Source organism: Sorex fumeus, unplaced genomic scaffold, assembly GCF_029834395.1.
Source record: "Sorex fumeus unplaced genomic scaffold, SorFum_2.1 ptg000098l, whole genome shotgun sequence".
Taxonomy (NCBI): Eukaryota; Metazoa; Chordata; class Mammalia; order Eulipotyphla; family Soricidae; genus Sorex; species Sorex fumeus.
The window spans coordinates 6,506,036-6,527,060 of record NW_026606155.1 but is presented as its reverse complement, the minus strand read 5'-3'; the positions used below and the strand labels follow the sequence as shown (position 1 = coordinate 6,527,060).

General features: G+C 38.7%; 1 protein-coding gene across 2 annotated transcripts in view; it reads left to right on the top strand.

Moving 5' to 3' along the window:
* The window catches only part of TTC8 (tetratricopeptide repeat domain 8), a 71,589-nt gene that overhangs the window by 27,544 nt on the left and 23,020 nt on the right, over window positions 1-21,025 (top strand). For both annotated transcript variants that reach the window (XM_056133621.1, XM_056133622.1), the window contains 4 exons: window positions 48-92; window positions 11,564-11,649; window positions 16,292-16,379; window positions 20,632-20,742. In XM_056133621.1, coding sequence (XP_055989596.1) covers window positions 48-92; window positions 11,564-11,649; window positions 16,292-16,379; window positions 20,632-20,742 — 330 coding nt within the window. The remainder of the gene's footprint in view (window positions 1-47; window positions 93-11,563; window positions 11,650-16,291; window positions 16,380-20,631; window positions 20,743-21,025) is intronic.

Here is a 21,025-nt window from a genome sequence, read left to right as displayed (position 1 = left end):
GCTAAAGTTAAATCTAATATACTTTGGCATTGTTTTTTTCTTTTTAGGCCTTATTTGAGTATATCTTTCATCATGAAAATGACATTAAGACAGTAAGTTTTGAGTTCACGCTATAGTTTTTATTGTAATATTTCTGACTTGGGGTTTAGCTTCTAAAAAATATTCTGTGTCTTTTACTCTAAATAGATGGAGTTACTAAAGTAATTGGAAAACTACTGATATTTCAAATCCACTACTAGTTTCAAAAGGGAAATTTGTTTGAATAACGAGGTGGTGAGATGAAACCTGAGTGTGTAACTTTTCTTCAGAGGGCAAAATACAGAGAAAGGGCATCTCTGGTCAAATGGTCATATTAGGCTCACAAACACATGTTAAAAATATAAAAAACATTTTAAAATATTTAAAACCTCCAGAGCTACTTACCCAACTCACAACAATGGTTCTTAACCTCTTGGGGACTCAGGGGGAAAAAAAAGACAGTTGTTGAGTGGCAAAAATAATTGGTGGGGCTGGAGCACAGCAGGTAGGGTGTTTGCCTTTTATGCGGCCGGCCCAGGTTCGATTCCCAGCATCCCATATGGTCCCTGAGCACAGCCAGGAGTAATTCCTGAGTTCAGAGTCAGGAGTAACCCCTGTGCATTGCCGGGTGTAACCCAAAAAGTGTAAAAAAAATTGGTAATAAAATATAAAGCTTTCTCAAAAATTGAGAAACAAATCACACATTCAGTAGAAAAAATGGGAGTAAAAGTGGACAATTCTGAGGAAAAGTTCATAAAGTTGTCCCTTAAAAACTGAAGAAGATCTAAGTGCTGAAAATATTGTAAACGATGCTTGTTTTAGTTTCCTCTTTATACTAGTAGTCAGCATGATTGATCCAGTTTTTACTTAAACATATATTACTGGTTGCCCCCTTCTCTGTAACATTTTATGAAAGAGTATTTCAAACATGCAAAAGTGCAGAGGATAGTATATTGGACCCATACCACCCATCATCAGGACTCATCATCTATCAGCTTGATAGCATCCAAATTTAAAAGTCTTATTTTAAATAATGCACAAGATTTCTCCATTTGTTTCCTTTTGGGGAGCAATTGGGGTTTGGACCATACCCAGCAGTTATCAGGGGTTACCCCTGGTTCTGTGCTCAGGGCTCACTACTGGTGATATTCAGGGGACCATATACAGTGCCAGGAATCGAACTGGAGTCAGCAACATGCAAGGCAAATACTTTAATCCCTGTGCTATCTCTCTTGCCCCTTGTTTCAATTTTTTACATCAATAATGAGTAATAGTATTAAAACTCCATGAAGTTGGCCAAATTGAGTATCATTAATTGCGCAGTGTCTAATGATACTAAATGATACTATTATCACTCCCCCACCCTGTCTTCCGACTTATTTCAGGCAAAAACTTTATATCCATTCATTAAATATTCAAGAAAATACAGAGATTTTCTTCAGTTCTATTTTCTTTATGTCTAATACAAAGAAAATAATGTCTACATTATTTTGTACTGGGAAAACTAATAAAAACGTGGCATTTTTTTCCATCCCCCAACAAGCCTTGCAATCTAGCTGAGAAAATAAAATTGACATATTGAGATAATTAGAGAGATTATTGCCAACTGGAGTGGTTACCTAGTAGCAATCAGGAAGGGTACTAGTGGTAAAAATTCATTAAAAATGCAATTTTATTTTAAAAGGAGGGGAAACATGTAAAAACAAGGATGAAACATGAAATGAGAAATAAGTAACCCATATCCTTAAAGCATGGAAACATCCGAGAGGTCTTTTCAAGCAGGAGGAAGGGAAGAAAAGGCACAGGACACGCCTGCCGCTCTAGGACACTCTGAGGAAATGGGGCAGTGACCAATGGCGATTGGATGGTTAGAGAAGGAAGTCACTTTGTACAGAAGCTGACCTATTCACTCAGAGTCATTTGAGTTTGAATTTGTAAAGGGCTAGTGAAGTGGAGAGACCAGTGCATGCAGGAGGTCAGAGCCTGGATCAGATTTGCAGAATACAAGGGCATAAAGAAAAGTCAGTGGATTTGGTCTTGTAGGAAAAAGAGGAAACTAAGGTTGGGACCCCTGTAAAGCTATACACACATCTGCCAACGAAGGTAGTTTTCATTAATAGAAAGCTGGCCAGAGACCCTCAGTGTGATGTGCAGAGGTATCTGGACTGTGTCACTGAAAGGAAGCATCCAGACCCCAATCATTTCATGAAGAGTAGATCTCTAGTATTGCTAGCAAATCTTAAAGGTTTGCCTTGATGTTTTGAAGATAAATTCATTGATGGACACTTGTTTTTTTTTGTCCAATATTTAAAATATGTATTATAGTTTAGAGAACATGGTTATGTTTATAGCTTTGTTTATATGGTATGTGGTTTAGTAATGTTTATGGTATTGATGCGTGAAGTTACTGCGCCACCACCACTGAAGTTGCAGATATCTACCACCTCTGGTCCATCTCCTTATTCCCTTCCACTGCTTGGCAATCTAAATTCTGTAATCTAAGACCAGGGGTTTGTCCTTGTTTGATACTGGGTATTTTCTTTTCTTGTCTCTCTGATACACGTATCAGTGAGATAACTCTGGTATTAGACCTTCTCTCTCTGAATTATTTCCTTTAACTTGATGTCCTCCAGTTCCATCCATGATGCAGTGAGTGTCATGATTTCATCTTTTCCTATAGCTGTTATAGTATTCCACTATGTATATGTACCACAGCTTCTTTATCCATTCTTCTGTTCTTGCATTATTGGTTTGTTTCTGTATCCTGTTTATTATATTAAGCTGTAATGAACATAGGTGTTCATCTCTCTTTTTTGGATGAATAATTTTGTGTTTTGGGGGGTGGATGCTGAGAAGTGGAATCACTGGGACATATGGAAACTTTCTTCTTACTGTTTTCCATAGAGACTGAACTAGGCAACATTCCCACAATAAGAAGTTTTTTCACCCTATCCTTGCCGACATTGATTGTTGCTAGTCTGTTTGATACAAACCATTTTCACTTGTGTGAGATGATATCCCGTTGTTGTTTGGGATTACAGTTCCTTGACAGTAAGTGAGGAAGAACACTTTTTCATATGCCCACTGGCCACCAATATGTCTTTTTTGGGGGGAAATGCCTTTTTATCTCTTCTTTCTCACTTTTGATGTATTTGTAATTATGTTGTTGTTGAACTTTTTATTTTATTTTTAACATTGGCTCTTTATCTGATGTATTGTCTGCAAATACTTTCTCCCATTTAGTTGGATGTCTTAAATTTTTTTCTTAATTATAGTTTCTGTAAGATGTTACAGTAATGTTACAGTATATGGTATAGATGTACAAATTTACTGCACCATATCACCATCACTGTGCCATGACCCTTCACCACAGTTACTGTGTTACCTCTAGTCTGATCTTTCCCTCTTCCTCTCCCCACAGTGCTTGGTAATTGGCTTTATAATCCAAGGTCAAGGGTTTGTCACTGTTCTGTACTGTCAGTTCCTTTACTAGTCTTTGTTCCATTGTTGAGTGGAACATCTTTGAGTGAGTTGAGTGAGATGGTCTGGTCTTCGTCAATAAGGTGTCTTTTTAGTTTAGCCCTCATTATTTATTTATTTATTTTTGCCTTGCAAAAACTTTTATTTGATTTAGTCCCATTTATTCTTGCTTTTATCTTTGCGAGTGGAATCAAATCATTAAAAACGTGCCTCTGAGTCTATATTCTGGAGAGTTCTGCTTATGTTTTCCATGATGTTTAAGGGATTATGGTTTAATCTTGAGGTCTTTCTTATAGTTTTAAATGATCTTTTATGAATATTGTGAGATATGTTGCAGATCTAATTTCATTTTTTTTGGTTTGCAAAACAGACTGCAGTTTTTCCAGAACCACTTGATGGGCCAAGCTCCTTTGTCATAGATTAACAGTTCATAACTCTGAAGGTTTATCTCTGTGTTCTCAATTCTGTGCCATTAGTTATAGAGTCTTGTCTTTATTCTGTTACCATAGTTTTGATTATGGTAACTTTATAGTATAATTTGAAGTCAGGAAATTCAATACCTCCCATCTCCCATTGGCTCTTTATCTGATGTATTGTCTGCAAATACTTTCTCCCATTTAGTTGGATGTCTTAAATTTTGGGGAAATTTTTGGACCATATTCAGTGGTACTCAAGGTTTATTCCTGGCTTTGTGCTCAGGAATCACTACTGGTTATGGTCAAGGTACCATATGAGGTGCCTGGGATCAAACCCCGGACAGTCATGTGCGAAACAAAACCTGTTGTACTGTCTCACTATACCCCCCCCCCCATCAACTTCCTCCTTCCTTTTTAAAATTAAAACTTGCTTTGGCTTTCAGGGAGTATTAGGATTCCATACATGTATTCAGAGAGTTTGTTCTAAGTCCTTGAAGAATGTTATTGGAATTTTGATGGGGCTTGCTTTGAATCTATGTGGTGTTCTACATAGAATGGTCATTTTGGAAATGTTAATTCTTTTTTTTTTTAATTTTATTTGTATGAATTTTTCACGATGATTTTTTGCATTCAATATTCAAGCACCAATCCCACCACCATTACACCTTCCCTCCACCTTTATTTCTGACAATGTTAATTCTGCCAGTTCATGAATATGAAGTATTTTTTATTTTCTCGTATTCTTTCCTAGTTCTTTTAATAGTAACATAATTTTCAATGTATAAGTCTTCTCTGGTTTGTTTAGTTTTTTTTGTTTTGTTTTGTTTTGCAGGGTTGTTGTGGGGGAGGGTTACACCCAAAAGGTGCTCAGGGCTTACTCCTGGTTCTGCACTCAGGGATCACTCCTGGCAGGCTTGAGGGACTATATAAGGTTCTGGGGATCAAACCCAGGTCTACCATGTGCACAAATTCCCTCCCCTCTGTACTATGACTCTCAACTCTCAGTGTATGTCTTTTACATTCTTTTTTGTTGATTCCCAGGTATTTGATGTTTTTGGACATTATTTTAAATAGTTTTAATAGATTATCCTTTTGATATCTTTCTTTTCTAGTTCTCGTTCTAGTAAATAATAGATTATCCTTTTGATCTCTTTCTTTTCTAGTTCATTATTTTTATATAGAAATGCAACAGGTTGTCGTGTGCTGATTTTGTAGCATGCTCCTTTGCCAAATATAAAAACATTCCTGACTTAATAGAAAATTTTATGTCAGTGACCCAATATCAGAAAACACACATTTGAAAAAAAATGCCATCTAATAAGTATATTAGATGCTTTTAATAAAAAGTATACCCCTTTCCATTAGCAATGAAATTTTGAAGAAATTTTGGACCAGTAGTCATATATATATGAGATTTGAAGGAACTATGAAGGAAGAATGGAGTAAATTGTTCTAATCATCTATTATGGTATTTTAAGTGTTTCAATAATTTAGAAAGCAATAAACCATGCATAGCAGGTAGCTGAAAAGCTATTCAATTGCTTTCTTTAATTTTGTTTCTCAATAAATTTCACAGTAAAATAAATTGCTAAACCAGGGAAGCAAATTGCATTTTCAAAAAGAAAAGATTTATTATTAATGAATTACAATAAATTACATGCTACAACTTTATGTAGTCATTAAAAATCATAATTAATAATAACTAGACATAGTCCCAGAAACATTTAGTTTGTAATACTAAACTCTGGGTTTGATCACTGACACTGCAAAAAAATGAAAAGAAAATAACAGTCTTTTGAAGTTAATATGTATATGTTCTACGGATATCTGTTGATTGCCTGCCTGGTGTCAACTTAGGTGGATTACATTAGTAAATAAAATAGGTATATCTCTGCCACAAGTGGAGATTAAATCTAATTTTCCTATTCATCCTCCCCCTCAAGTTTTTAGTAACAATAATGTTACACCAACTTTGCATTTATAAATTTAGCTATGAATATAGTTAATTGAAATGTTTTTAATTGGCCCTGGCTTGTAATTTTCACATGTGAGTATAATTTTATAGAAATGAAAGGAAGAAATTAGGTTTCTTCTCTTCTTTACTTCACGGAAAGCACATGGTTCCTAGTTTCTTTTTTATCCATTAATACATTGACCTATTAATTGGCTTTATTTATTCCCTAAAACACGATAAATCTTTGGTTTTCTCCGTTGGCACTGTGTGGCGTGCTTGGACAGATGCCATGTATCTGTCTTCCTGTTGTTATGGCCAGCCGTGTTACTCTTCTGTTATCGATCAGCTTGTTCCATTGAAATGTCAGTTTAGATTTTACCACGAATGTTATTTTTAAGATGGAAGGAGGATACGTAATATTAAAAGGCAAAGCATGCATTTTTATACCTTTTTTATGTTTGTCATCTTTAGCTGGAAAAAAAGAAAAGAAAATCTTTTTTTAGAAATGTTCATAAGGAGCTAGAGTGATAGCATAGCGGGTAGCGCATTTGCCTTGCATGTGGCCGACCCGGGTTTAATTCCCAACATCCCATATGGTCCCCTGAGCACCGCCAGGAATAACTCCTGAGTGCAGATCCAGGAGTAACCCCTGTACATCGCCAGGTTGATCCAAAAAGCAAAAAAGAAAAAAAAGAAATGTTCATAAGGAGCTGGAGTGATAGCACAGTGGGTAGTGCGTTTGCCTTGCATGCGGCTGACCCGGGTTCAATTCTTAGCATCCCATATGGTCCCTTGAACACCGCCAGGGATAATTCCTGAGTGCAGAGCCAGGAGTAACCCCTGTGCATCGCCGGGTGTGACCCCAAAAAGCAAAAAAAAAAAAAGAAATATTCATAAAACCAACGTCTTGGGCTTTTTTTTTTAGTTTTTAGTATTAATTTATTTTATGCTTTAATTTTTGAGGCCATACCTGTTGGAACTTGGGACTTACTCCTTGTTCAGGCCATTCCTGGCAAGGCTGAAGTCCTAGGGTACTAGGAATTCAAAGTGAGTTGACCAGGTGCAAGGTCAACCACATGCAAGGCAAGCACCCTACTTGCTGTGCTGTCGCTCACAACCGAGAGGTGTCATTATATTAGTTACTTTGGACCTTCAAATTTTTTTAAAAAAATAAACTCTTTCACACAAATAAAGAGAATATTGAAGACCAAATGGAGATTTTTATTTATTTACAAAGTAACTAGTATATTGGGGGGTTTTGTTTGTTTGTTTGGGGGCCATCCCCAGCAGTGCTCAGGGTTAACTCCTGGCCCTGCACTCAGAAGAAACTACTCTTGGCAGTGCTCTTAGTGCCCTATGGGACCTGGATATTGAACCCTAGTCAGCTGTGTGCAAGGCAAGCGCCCTACACACTGTACTATTGCTTCAGCCATTGCAAAATAGTGTTTAATAACTAAGCAAAAGTAAGATTGATTATGGAAAACTGTTTGTTTTTTTGTAATCTGAGTTATTGACTCCAGCCCCACTCCGTTTTGGTGGCCCTATTGGCAGTATTGACCAAACTAGAGTGCATGTGGACTGGTGATTTTGCAACCTTTATTTTTAGGCACTTGAATTTCATCAACCTGAACTGATGGAACTAAAACAACAGTGAAAATTAAAAAAAAATAAAACCTTTAAAAAATATACAATTGGTGGGGGCCGGAGCGATAGTACAGCAGGTAGGACATTTGCCTTGCATATGGCCGACCCGGGTTCAACCCCCAGTATCCCATATGGTCCCCCAAGCACTGCCAGGAGGAATTCCTGAGTGCAGAGCCAGGAGTAACCCTGAGAATTGCTGAGTATGACCCAAAAAGCAAAAAAAAAAAATTATAATTGGAATACAAAAAATTATGAAATTTCATTTGGACACCTAGTTGTATATATTTGCAGACAGGCTCTCTAAATCTTCCTGAGTATTCTCTACTTACAAATTTTCACAACTTCAGGGCTTTTTAAAAATGACATTCTTAAGTCTTTGGTAATCTGAGGATACTCAATTGATTGAATCAATTATCCAGTGATCCTTAAATATAAGCCTGTCATCATTAGTTTTAAAAAATTTGGTCTTTAGAGAAATAGAGATCACCTGTCACCACTTTTTAAAATGTTCAAATGTTAATGACATAATTATGAACCATATTTCTGTGACAGCTTTGTCTGGTTCAGAAGTTATTTCCCACATAGTTCATAAACAAAGGATTGAATCAGTTTAGTAAATAATTAATTCATAAATAATTCTGAGCACCTTCGTATAGTGACACATCAGAACAACAGGTGCATGGGGATGTAGGGCAGGGGGCTGTCCTCAGGGAAGTTAAGTTTTATTTGAAATAGTGATGAGTAGTTTTGTCTAAGTAGCCTACCTCCATATGAAGAATGATCGGTAAAGTGTGTTTTTCTTTCTTTTATATTTATTTTTATTCTTTTGAATTTTGAGCTATACTCAGAGGTGCTCAAGAGCTGTTCCTGGCTCCATGCTCAGGGGTCACTCCTGGTCGTCCTTGAGGTGCGTGTATGTGGTACTAGGGATGCAAATTGGGGTTAGTGGGATTTAAGGCAAGCACCTTAACTCTTTGTAGTATCTCCTGACCGCTAAAATGTGCTTTTATTTATTTTTGAAAAATTTTGTTTTTTAAAGAACTGTGAGTTACAAATTGTGTTACGTAGTTGGATTTTAGACATACTGTGTTCTATCACTGTGTATTTTAATCATTTAAAAGCCATATTAGCAATTCATGCCAATTTCCTTAATTTATTATCACAAGCATATAGATGTTACTAGGGAAGTTTTGTTTCAGGATCATATCTGAAAGCAGAGCTAAATCTAATTTTGGAAAATTAGAGCATGTAAACATTTTTAGAATGACATATTTTCCTGAGAAATGGAAAGCCTTAATATTCCGCATTAGAGTGAGCATGATCTATTTGCCTCAATTTAGCGAAGATTAATGTATTTTGATGTTTATAATGTACCCATGAATTGAACTGATGGAAGTACATCTTTTGAGTATTTACAGAGATAATGCTAATTGCAGTTATGCTTGCTTTTCTCATTTTGGGGCTGTTTTTATTTCTAGCTTTGGAGCAGGGGAAAAATATATGATGAGCCAGATAATATAGCATGGCAAGGCACTTGTCTTGCACCCCTGACTGACCCAGATTTGATCCCTGGCACTGCATATGGTCCTATGAGTCCCGCCAGGAGTGATCCCTGAGCACAGAGCCAGGACTAAGTCCTGAGAAATGCAAGGTATGGCCCCCAAACCAACAAATTAATAACTAATCACATGAAAGAGAGACAGTTATTTGCATAACTTTAAAGTATACATATTGATCTTTCAACTTCATTAGAAAAACATAATGATACCAGTTGTTTATAAATAGTGTGCCTATTTCAAATTTTCTCTGGTAAAAGAGAAAGGGAAGTAATGGATGAACAGGGTCAGGACTTCAGTTACACAGGTGACGTGGGAGAATGCTGTGGCCATGTGTATCCCAAGCACAGACTCAACAACACTGAGAACGTGAGATCTGAGTGGTAACCACTGGAACCTTGTCATGTGCCTGTGAAGGTGACAGGTGGGGGTGGGAGTGGGGGTGTGGATGTGGCCAGAATCTGGGAAAACTGGTGGAGGGAAGTTAACACTGGTGGAGGGGTTGGTATTGAAATACTATATGCCTAAAACTCAACTAACTTTATGAATTAGAGTTCTTTAATTAAATTTTAAAAAGTATTTAAAAAATAATAGGATCAAAAGAAAATAAAATTGTCCCTGGGGGTCAGAAAGGTAGTATAGGGATTAAGGCACATGCCTTGCATGCTGCCAATCTTGGTTTGGTTCATGGCACCACATGATCTCTTGATCATTGCTGGGACAGCCCTGAAGGCCTGCCCAGACACCTCTGGATATCTCAGGTATCCCTCACACCAGAGGGCCTGAGCAGCGCTGCATCCTGGGGGGCCCCAATTGGATGGCCTGCCGCATTGGTCAGAGGGTCCCTTAAGCACCACCTCTTGGAAGGAGCACACATACACATGCACACACACACACAAACAATCACACACATATACACACACAAATCAGAATGTGTACTAAGAATATATATTCTTTTTTTTTAAAGACAAGTTCTTTATTTATTTATTTCACTTTCGGGGTCGCACCCGATGATGCTCAGGGGTTACTCCTGGCTCTGTACTCAGGAATCACTCCTGGCAGTACTGGGGACCATATAGGATGCCGGATATCAAACCTAGGTCAGCAGCGTGCAAAGCAAATGCCCTACACACTATATTATCATTTCAGCCCCAGTATATATTTTCTTAAGAATATATATTCTTGGGGCTGGAGTGATAGCACAGTGGGTAGGGCATTTGCCTTGCACGTGGCCAACCCGGGTCCGATTCCCAGCATCCCATATGGTCCCCTGAGCACCGCCAGGAGAGCCAGGAGTAACCCCTGTGCATCACTGGGTGTGACCCAAAAAGCAAATACATATATATATATATTCTTAAAAACAAACCATTAGAATTAAATCAGTAAAAATATTCCTGGAGCAAAAGAAGTAACACGAGAAAAAGTTACTAATTTTACAGAAGAAAATTCAACATACTCTTCTGGCATTAACTTCAGAAGAGTTAATATTTAAAAAGGGACAATATGGGATGCATTCTGAGATAATAGGACTGAAAATCTAGGTGTTAACTTTAAGTGAATTTTGGATATCATAATTCTATTAACATGGAATGAAAAGCAGAAGTTTCCAACCTTCAGAGAATGAATAATAAGTATTATAAAAACTCCATAGTCTCTTCTAATCAGTTATCCAAGTTTTTATTCAGCCTATCTTTACATGAGTGTTAGATTTCTGTGAGCTTCCAATTTGTCTGAAGATTGATTTCCTTTCCTCTTTTTGTCCAAATGGTTTCCACTTCCTCTGTATAAAATCCTGATTTCCATTTAGTCCTCTTTTGCCTGATGCTCACTAAACTGGGAGGGGCAGACTGGAAGACATTAGAGAGAAGGAGATAAGCAGATGTCAAATATGAAAGCAATTAAGATCTTTTTGCATCTTCTGCCAAGAAAAGTCTGACCTTAGGATAACTGGAATGTAAATGACATCCAGCTAATGTGATCATGGTGATTATCCAAGCACTGCAGCTCCTGTCTCTCTTTCATGACCCTATTTTCCAAATTTCTCTCTGCTTACTCCGTCTTTCTCGATTTCTCCACATGCATCTTGAACCTGGGCCTCCCTGGGAACCTGGATAACAAACACAACCCAGTCTTGACCCCCACGACACAGTGTTCACTTGCTCTGGCTCTGGAGGCATTTTGATGGGGAGGGGGCAAAAACCCTACAGATTTCAGGGTCTCATGTGTACCTTGTATATTAAAATCATTCAAATCTATTGTACACTGGCTTCCCTTTGATCAGTGTTTACTTCTCATCTTCTGTCAGCCCTTGGCTCTGGAACTGATTATTTAGGGGAAATTGGCGGGGCCATCTGGAAACACGAGCAATTCGAGTTTCTGTCTGATTTCTAATGCATGTTTTGATTGATGCTAATTACACCATTTATTTCATTATCTCTTGTTTCTGTTGATTGTCAGAGAAGAAAATTCTAATCTAAAATGAATTGTTTTCAAAGGCTTTGGATTTGGCCGCCCTTTCCACAGAGCACTCTCAGTACAAGGACTGGTGGTGGAAAGTACAGATTGGAAAGTGTTACTACAGGTAAAAATTTGATTGTTTGTGAAGGGATTAGCAGGGGCAATGTATTGTGGAGTTTTCCAACTCTGATGTTTTGGGTTTTTTTTTGGGAGGGTGATGAATATAGATTTTGTCATGAGCAATGAAAAATGTTTGGATTTACTGGAGAAAGTGTCCATTTAACAATCACATTGTATATTTAAGAACTAACACCCTTTAGATTAATAAAGTTTTGGGCCAGAGTGATAGTACAGTGGGTTAGATGCTCGCCTTGCATGAAACCAACCCAGGTTTTTAAATTTTTTTTTAATCGAATCACTGCAAGATAGACCCTTACAAAGCTGTTCATGGTTAGGTTTCAGTCAAACGGTATTCCAATACCCATCCCTCCACTAGTGTACATTTCTCACCACCAGTGTCCCTGGTTTCCCTTCCACCAGCACCCTCTAACCCCCAGCCTGCCTCTATGGCAGGCACTTCTCCACCCCCTGTCTCTCAGCCAATCCAGGTTTGATCCTCACACTTACTTATGTTCCTTTGAGCACTGCCAGGAGTGATCCTGAATCACAGAGTTGGAGTAAGCCCTGAGCATAACTGGGTATGCCCCCTTGCCCCAAAGAGAAATAAAATTTTTATAATTAGAATAATAAATTTTGGTGATAGTCATAAACATTTTGAGCCAGAAAAGTCACCTTTGAGACAATTAGGTCTCACCTTTTTTTTTTTTTCAGTTGAGGAAGCAGAGGCTAGGAAAGGCTAAGATTTACATCAGAACCTCATAATACCCCAGGACTAGAATTCAGTCTCTCGATTCCTACTTCTCTTGGCTCTCAGGTCTTGTTTCCTGAGGCATCGTGTTTGTAAAGTGCTTTACAGTAGAGAAAGAGTTTGTTCGTATGTTCCGTATCTGATTTTAGCCTCCCAGCATCCTGGAAATAGATGCTATGTGCTTCCCCAGTGACACAGATAGCTCTAGACAGAGAGAGGGACTTAGCTGAACTTGTATAACAAGTCAATGGCAGAGCAAAAGTTTGAACTCAGCTTTTTTGATGCCAAGTTTCTTACCATACCCATAATTCTGAACCTGAGATTGTTCCATTGATTCATTTGATGCATACACATATTTTTTTAAAGCAGATCGGAAGATCAGAAAATATATAGTCAGATTCTTGAATATCTTTATCTTGCATTGAGTAAAGAAGACTTGAAACTTGTTAGCTGCTATTGACCCGAGGTGTGTGAAGAGACAAATGGCTAATTGTATTTCATAAAGATAAATATTTCTAATACAAATCAAGGTGGGCTTCAATTCTCGTGAATACCCATTAGTATGAGTTGTAGCTGTCCTTGTACTATGAGGAAAAGCTAATAGGTAAATGGAATGAAAAGGCTGCTTGTTCTTCGTCAGCTGAAATTAGGCTAGTTTTCATTTAGGTGTTTCACGTAGAACTGTGTGCTCTCAAAGCACCTTTTGTTTTCCTCATTGCTGTGATAATACAATTGCACTTATTTAAATTTATTTGTGTACATGTTTTGTTTCAGTCTTTATCGGTGTCCTCAGGGCATGGTTGTTATTTTCATTTTTGGATCTTCTTACTACCAGGAAATATGCAGGCAGTTGGTGCTTGAATTGTTTAAATGAATTAAATTAGGGAGAAGAATTGGCAGTTGGTGAGAATTATTTCTGGGCTCTGAGGCTGATCTTGATCCATGTTTATGGACTTTATTGATATTTTGATTATTTCTAGGCTTTCTATGTAGCGCGCCCATTTTGTGGAAGGCACACTCAGTGGTGCTCATTACTTACTCCTGACTCTGTGCTTAGGAATCACTCCTGGCATTGCGCAGGGGACCATATATGGTGCCAGGGATCAAAACCAGGTTGGTCACATGCAAGGCAAGCACCTTGTTCACTATTCTTTTTCTCCTGCCCTGATATGTACCTCATTTGTTTAACAAAAACACCTTAGAAGTAAATTTGTTTTCAGAAGTTCTATAGACAGTTTTACAAGTTTTAAGAGTTCTTAAGGATACATCGATTATATAGCCTGACCTTTCTCTCTTTCTTGGTTTTCAGTAGCTTGATAACTCTGATCATTTTTAAAAAATTATTTTTAAACTTAAATTAAAATTTTTTGTTTCAGTTTTTTTGAGATGTTTGTTTTTATTCACATTGTCATATGTGTTTATTTACTTATTTACTTTGCTTTTTGGGGAGCCACCCACAGTGGTGACCAGAGGTCTTCCCCGTGGAGCTGAGGGGGCACTCAGGACCATGTGATGCCAGGGATCAAACCCAGGCCTCCTGCATGTGAAGCTGTGGTCCAGACTTTTGAGGCATCTCTCCAACATTTCATCATTTTAATGGATCTGTTTGTGTTTTTTATTCTTGCTTTAGATGTTTCTTTTGACTATAATTCTTTAAAAATAATTTTTTGAAACAATTTATTAGATAATGTTACACAGATTATCCTGGATGTTAGGTGTTCATGAAACTCAGCTACTGGTTTAAACTGACAGATTCTGTTGACGTTATACACATATATTACTTATATAATATGTATATTGTATTATATATAAGCCAATTTTTTTTTGAATCACTGTGAGAGACACAGTTACAAACCTTTCATGATCAGGTTTCAGTCACACAGTGTTCCAACATCCATCCTTCCACCAGTGTACATTTCCCACCACCAATATCCTCCATATCCCTCCTGCCACAACTGTCCCTGACTCCAACCTGTCTCTATGGCAGGCACTTTTTCTTCTTCTTCTTCTTCTCTCTCTCTCTCTCTCTTTCTCTTCTCTCTGTCTCCCTCCTTCTCTCTCTCTCTCTCTCTCTCTCTCTCTCTCTCTCTCTCTCTCTCTCTGTGTCTGTCTCTGTCTCTGACTCTGTCTCTTTTTGGGTATGATGGTTTGAAGTACAGATACTCCCATCATGTTTGGTCCTCTAACCACTTTCAGCACACATCTCCTATCCAAAGTGATCCCTTCCAACCATCATTGTCATAGTTGTCTCTTCTCTATCCCAACTGCCCTCTCCCCCAGCCCATGAGGATTGGTTCAAGCATGGACCAATCTTCTTGGCCCTTGTTTCTACTGTCCTTGGGTGTTAGTCTCATACTATGTTTCTATGTTTTGTAATATCCCATACAGTGCCAAAAGTTTATTTAAAAAAGGCGGGGGGAATCAGAGCGATAGTACAATAGGTAGAGAGCTTGCCTTGCATGTGACCCACCTAGGCTTGATCCCTAGCACCCCATACACACCAGGAGCGATCCCTGAGCTCAGTAAGCCACAAGGTGTGGCCCCAAAACAAAAAAGAAAAATTTATTTTAAAAAATTCCCTGTTATAGAAGTAGGCCGTGGGTGGGAGGGAAGCTGGGAATTGGTGGAGGTGAAGAGATAGTTATTGGCACATTATATGCTTGGAACCTAATCATAAATAATTTTGTAGTTCATGGTGACTTAAAAAAATTATTGTAAAGTACAATCTTTAAAAGTGAGGCTGTCAACCTGGTTATATTTCATGTAACTTGAGGCATTTTTTGTTTTTTGTTTTTTTTTTTCTCTGGAGAGTTGTGGGGAGGTTGTTCAAACCCTTTTATTCCACACTTTCTGATAGCTTTTTGCATGTAACCATATCAGTGCTTGAGGCTTGGATTAGGAAGGATCAAAGCTATTCTTCCTACTCTTTAAATGAAAGTAGAACTGTGGAGCATAACTGTGTTTTTCTGACTTTATAGCCCAGCGGGTAGTGCATTTGCCTTGCACGCGGCAGACCTGGCCGACTCAGGTTCGATTCCTCCGCCCCTCTCAGAGAGCCCAGCAAGCTACCGAGAGTATCTCACCTGCACAGCAAAGCCTGGCAAGCTACCCATGACGCATTCGGTATGCCAAACACAGTAACAACAAGTCTCGCAATGGAGACGTTACTGGACCCGCTCGAGCAAATTGATGAACAATGGGAGGATAGTGCTACAGTGCTATTTCACAAAATAAAAGTATGATCATAAAGTACCTAAGTAGATGTTAGGGATGAGGAGTTGTGGAAACCCACTATGTTAAGGATAGCAGGGGTATGCTTTACCCCAGCTTCCTGGTAACAATGGGTATTGGCGTTAGTTACAAACAATTAGTGTAAGGTTCCAAAAATAGGGGAAAAAATCTGCTTGGAATAGAAAAGTAATATGCCATATTATTCAAGTAGTGATTAGAATTTGTATCAAAATTGTGTAAGGGTACCTTTAAGAAATGAGTTTTGATATCAGAGCAGAAGGTGCTTTCAAAGGCATACCCCTGTTTAGGTCTGCTAATAAAAAAACAGAGCCTAAATATTTATTCAGGTCACTTGCCATATGTCCAGCTGATTGTAAGCTCTTTGGTTGTGTGAACTGGCTTGACCTGGCTTATGGGCAGCCGTGATGACCCTCCACGCTGCCTTTGGGGTTTGTATCGCCAGTGAATATGGAAAGCAGAAAACTTCTTGCTCAAGTATAAAAACATATATGTCAATATTAATGTATGTGTATGACATTTTTCTGTGGTTCATGCTTTCTTGTATAGATGTAATTTGTTTCTAGTGCTATTCCCAGGGTATGACTAGATGCTGGATTACCGATGTTCAAGTTGAAATGTTTATGACTTTTCAAATGGCTGTTCTTAGGCTGGGAATGTATCGGGACGCAGAAAAGCAGTTCAGATCAGCTCTGACGCAGCAAGAAATGGTGGATACCTTTCTCTACTTGGCTAAAGTAAGTACTCTTCATTTTAAGTGAAATCATTCTTCCCAGAATAAATGTTCAGATTCTGCACCGAGGAGCATTGCCAGTTTCTTGAGGAATTTTTGGCAAATTAATATGTTCAGGCTTGTTTTCCTTCGTCGCCTGGGACTAAGTGAGAGCATATGGAGGGTAACCGACTCAGGAGGAAAATAAGAAAACCCCTTGGAAGGGTTGCCCACTGGAGGGGAGATTCCTGGCTGCTGTTATCCCCTGGGGAGCAGTTCTCCAGAGACCCTCTTTGCTCTGGCACATTGGCGGCCACAGAGAACAGGGATTGTCTCCTTTGGGACTTTGGAGTGTTTCCTCTGCTGTATCCCATGGGGTCGGGTATCATTTAACCTTCATAGCGACCCTGCAAAGCAGGTTAGACCATTGCCTTTGGAGTCCTGGGCAAAGGGCACTCAAAAAGAGTAAGGCTTTTAGGGCTCCATCGTCAGTAAACACCAGCGTCCCAAGTTAGGTCTTTCTGCTTCTAGAGCCAAGTCACTGTCCCCTTGTGCCACACAACATGGAATATTGCTGGCAAGGAACCACCAAGCATTTTCAGGGTTGGGACAAATTTAGTTTTGTCCCCACCAAGTTGATCAAGAAAACATTTGATGGAGTAGGAGTTAGGATGTCTTGCTCTTCTTTCCTGTTCATTTTTTGGGGTGGGTGGGGTGGGGATGGGGCTTAGGATCCTCCTGGAAGTGCTTGGAGGTTGCTCTGAGTGCTGGGCTCAGGGCTCAAACCTAGGATCGCCACATGCAAGGCAAACCTTAATTCCTGTACTATTTCTCCAGAGCTATCCTGCTATTTTTTAAAAATTTTTATTAGTGAAACACCTGGAGATACAGTTGTAGACTTACAAATTTTTGTGCTTGAGTTTCAGTTATACAATAATCGAGTACCCATCCCTCCACCAGTGCCCATTTTCCACCACCACTGATCCCAGTACCCCTCCCACCCCTCATCCCCCCCATCCCACCCTGCCTCTGTGGTAAGGCATTCCCTTTTGTTCTCTCTCTCCTTTTGGGTGCTGTGGTTTGCAAAAGAGGCATTGAGTGGCAATCATGTTCGGTCTATAGTCTACTTTCAGCATGCATCTCCCATCCTGGGAGGATCCTTCCAACACCCTTTATTTGGTGCTCCCTTCTCTATCTGAGCTACCTTTTCTCCTAGCATGTGCAGCTGGCCTCCAAGCCATGGAGTTAACATCCTGGTACTTATCTTGGCTATTCTTGGGTGCTAGTCTCCTATTTTGTTACTTTATGTCCCCTAGATGAATGCAATCTTTCTATGTCTGTTCCTTTCTTTCTGACTCATTTTGCTGAGCATGATACTTCCCATGTAGTACCACTTGTATGTAAATTTCATGACTTCATCTTTTCTAACAGCTACATAGTTAGGTTCTCTTGTTTTGTGGCATACAGACTTTCAAAGTAGTCTCTAATGATCTTTTGAATTTCTTTGGTTTCTGTTGTGATATCTCCCTTCTCATTTCTGATTCGGTTTATTAGGGTTCTCTCTCTCTCTCTTTCTTTGTGAGTCTTGCTAGTCGTTTATCTATCTTGCTTATTTTCTCACTCCATTGTGTAGATGTGCCAAAGTTTCTTTAACCTGTCATCTGTTTTTGGGCACTCAGGTTTTTCCCAGATTCTGGCTATTGTAAAGAGTGCTGCAATGAACAAACAAGTGCAGATGTCACTTCGACTATACTATTTTGCCTCTCTGGGATATATTCCCAGGAGTAGTATTGCTTATCCTGCTCTTTCTTTCAGAATTTAAAGATTGGATCTTGTCAAATGCTTTCTCTGCATCTATTGATATGATCATATGACTTTTATCTTTTCTTTTGTTGATATGATGGATTATGTTGATTGATTTCCAAATGTTAAACCATCCTTGCATCCCTGGGATGAATCCCACTTGGTCATGGTATATGATCTTTTTGATGAGTTGTTGAATTCTCTTTGCTAGTATTTTGTTGAGACTCTTCAGATCTGTGTTCATCAGGGATATCGGCCTGTAGTTTTCTTTTCTTGTGGTGTCTTTGTTTCCTTTTGGTATTAGAGAGATATGAGCATCATAGAAACTGTTTGGGAAAGTTTCTGTTTCTTCAGTTTCCTGGAAAAGCTTGAGAAGAACTGGCCATTCTTTAAATGTTTGGAAAAATTCGCTGGTGAATCCATCTGGACCTGGGCTTTTGTTTTGGGGGAGACTTTTGATTACAGTTTCAATTTCCTTGATATTAATAGGACTATTCAGGTATTCTAAATCTTCTTGATTCAGTCTTGGGAGATTATAGGAATCCAGGAATTTATCCATTTCTTCTAGGTTCTCTTGTTTCGTGGCATACAGACTTTCAAAGTATTCTCTGATGATCTTTTGAGTTTCTTTGGTTTCTGTTGTGATATCCCTTCTCATTTCTGATTTGGTTTATTAGGGTTCTCTCTCTCTCTCTTTCTTTGTGAGTCTTGCTAGTGGTTTATCTGTCTTGCTTATTTTCTCAAAGAACCAGCTCTTGGTTTCATTGATCTTTCGGACTGTTTTTTGGGTTTCCATATCATTGATTTCTGCTCTAAGTTTTATGATCTCTTTCCTTCTGCCTGGTTTGGGCTCCTTTTGTTGGTCCTTCTCTAAGATACACTGTAGCACTGTCCTCCCGTTGTTCATTGATTTGCTCAAGCGGGCCAGTAACGTCTCCATCGTGAGATTTTTTGTTACTGTGTTTGGCATATCGAATATATCACAGGTAGCTTGCCAGGCTTTGCTGTGCGGGCGAGATACTCGGTAGCTTGCTGGGCTCTCCGAGAGGGACGGAAGAATTGAACCCGGCTCAGCTAGGCTGCCTGCGCACAAGGCAAACGCCCTACTGCTTTGCTATGAAGTCATGAAATTTACATACAAGTGATTCTACATGGAAAGTATCATGCTAAGTGAAATGAGCCAGAAAGAGAGGGACAGGCATAGAAAGACTGCACTCATCTGGGGATTATAAAGTAACAGAATAGGAGTCGAACACCCAAGAATAGTTGAGATAAGTACCAGGAGGTCTGCTCCATGGCTTGGAAGCTGGCAGCACATGCTGTGAAAAAGGCAGCTCAGATAGAGAAGGGAACACCAAGTTAAGGATGTTTAGAGGACTCGCTCGGGATGTGAGATGTGTGCTAAAAGTAGACTATAGACCGAACATGATGGCCACTCAATACCTCTATTGCAAACTACAATACCCTAAAGGAAAAAGTGAGCAAAAGGAAATGCCCTGCCACAGAGGTGGGGTGGGGTGGGGGGAGATGGGGTGGGGGATGGGAGGGCTACTGGGATCATTGGTGGTGAAGAATGGGCACTGATGGAGGGATGGGTACTCAATCATTGTATAACTGAATCCCAAGCACAAAAGTTTCTAAGTCTACAACTGTACCTCATGGTGTTTCACTAATTAAAAAAAAGAATTTAAAGATTGGGGCTGGAGCGATAGTACAGCAGGTAGAGTGTTTGCCTTGCATGCGGCCAACCTGGGTTTGATTCGCAGCATCCCATATGGTTCCTGAGCAACGCCAGGAGTAATTCCTGAGTGCAGAGCCAGGAGTAACCCCTGTGCATTGCCAGGTGTGACCCAAAAAGAAAAAAAAATTAAAGATTAAAAAGTGTTGTAAAGGAGGTTCAAAAAGGGCTGAGGTATATATAAAAAGAAATGCTGCTATTTTTGAAATATAGTATTAAAAATGGTTACCAATGGAAAGTTATGCCATATTAACTTACTTTCTAGTGGTTTTCAGAAATTTTTGGAACATCTAGAATCTAAGTTTATCTTCTATGCAGTATAAATTAAGCTTAACATCTTCTATACATTATAAATTGAACATCATGAGAAGTTTCTGACGGCTTGAAATTAATACTCATTTCTCATTTTCTGACTATCATCTATTAAGATAGTCGCTTGCATTGTAGTAAAAAATGGTTTATTTATTTTGACTGTTGCCAAATATATTACTTATTTTTCCATACGTTGATTTTTTAAGAAATGTATTATTGCCTTTATGATTGTATTGAAGTAAATTTGCTTATTTTCTCAAATATATTCAGGATTGATTGCTAAATAATAGAGCTCAAACCAAACTTGAGGAACATTATTTTTTAAATTTTAACTGGTTGCTATGCAGTAATTATAAATTTGTTAGAATGAACACTTATCTTAAAAACCAGTAATTTCACAGAAGTGTATGTATCTTGGTTTTAGGTATACAATTCATTGGATCAACCTGTGACTGCTTTAAATCTTTTCAAACAAGGCTTAGACAGATTTCCAGGAGAAGTAACCCTACTTTGTGGAATTGCCAGAATCTATGAGGTAAGATTCCTATTATTAAAATAGATGATGAAAAGTTAAGTGCTTTTTCTTCTAATAAGTTGGTGGTTCCTTTGGGTCCTGAGCAAATGAAATTATCATTGTTTGCTCATGGTTTACCAATAGGATAGAGACTTTAATGTATGCACTTGGTCAAATCAAGTTTTAGTGTGAAGTATTTCAAGCCTACAGAAGAGGATTGAGACTAGTTTGGGACTGAGATTTAAATGTTTCCCCTTATTTGTGGAGTACTCCTAGAGTTGCCCCAGCATACTTACTGGTCCTT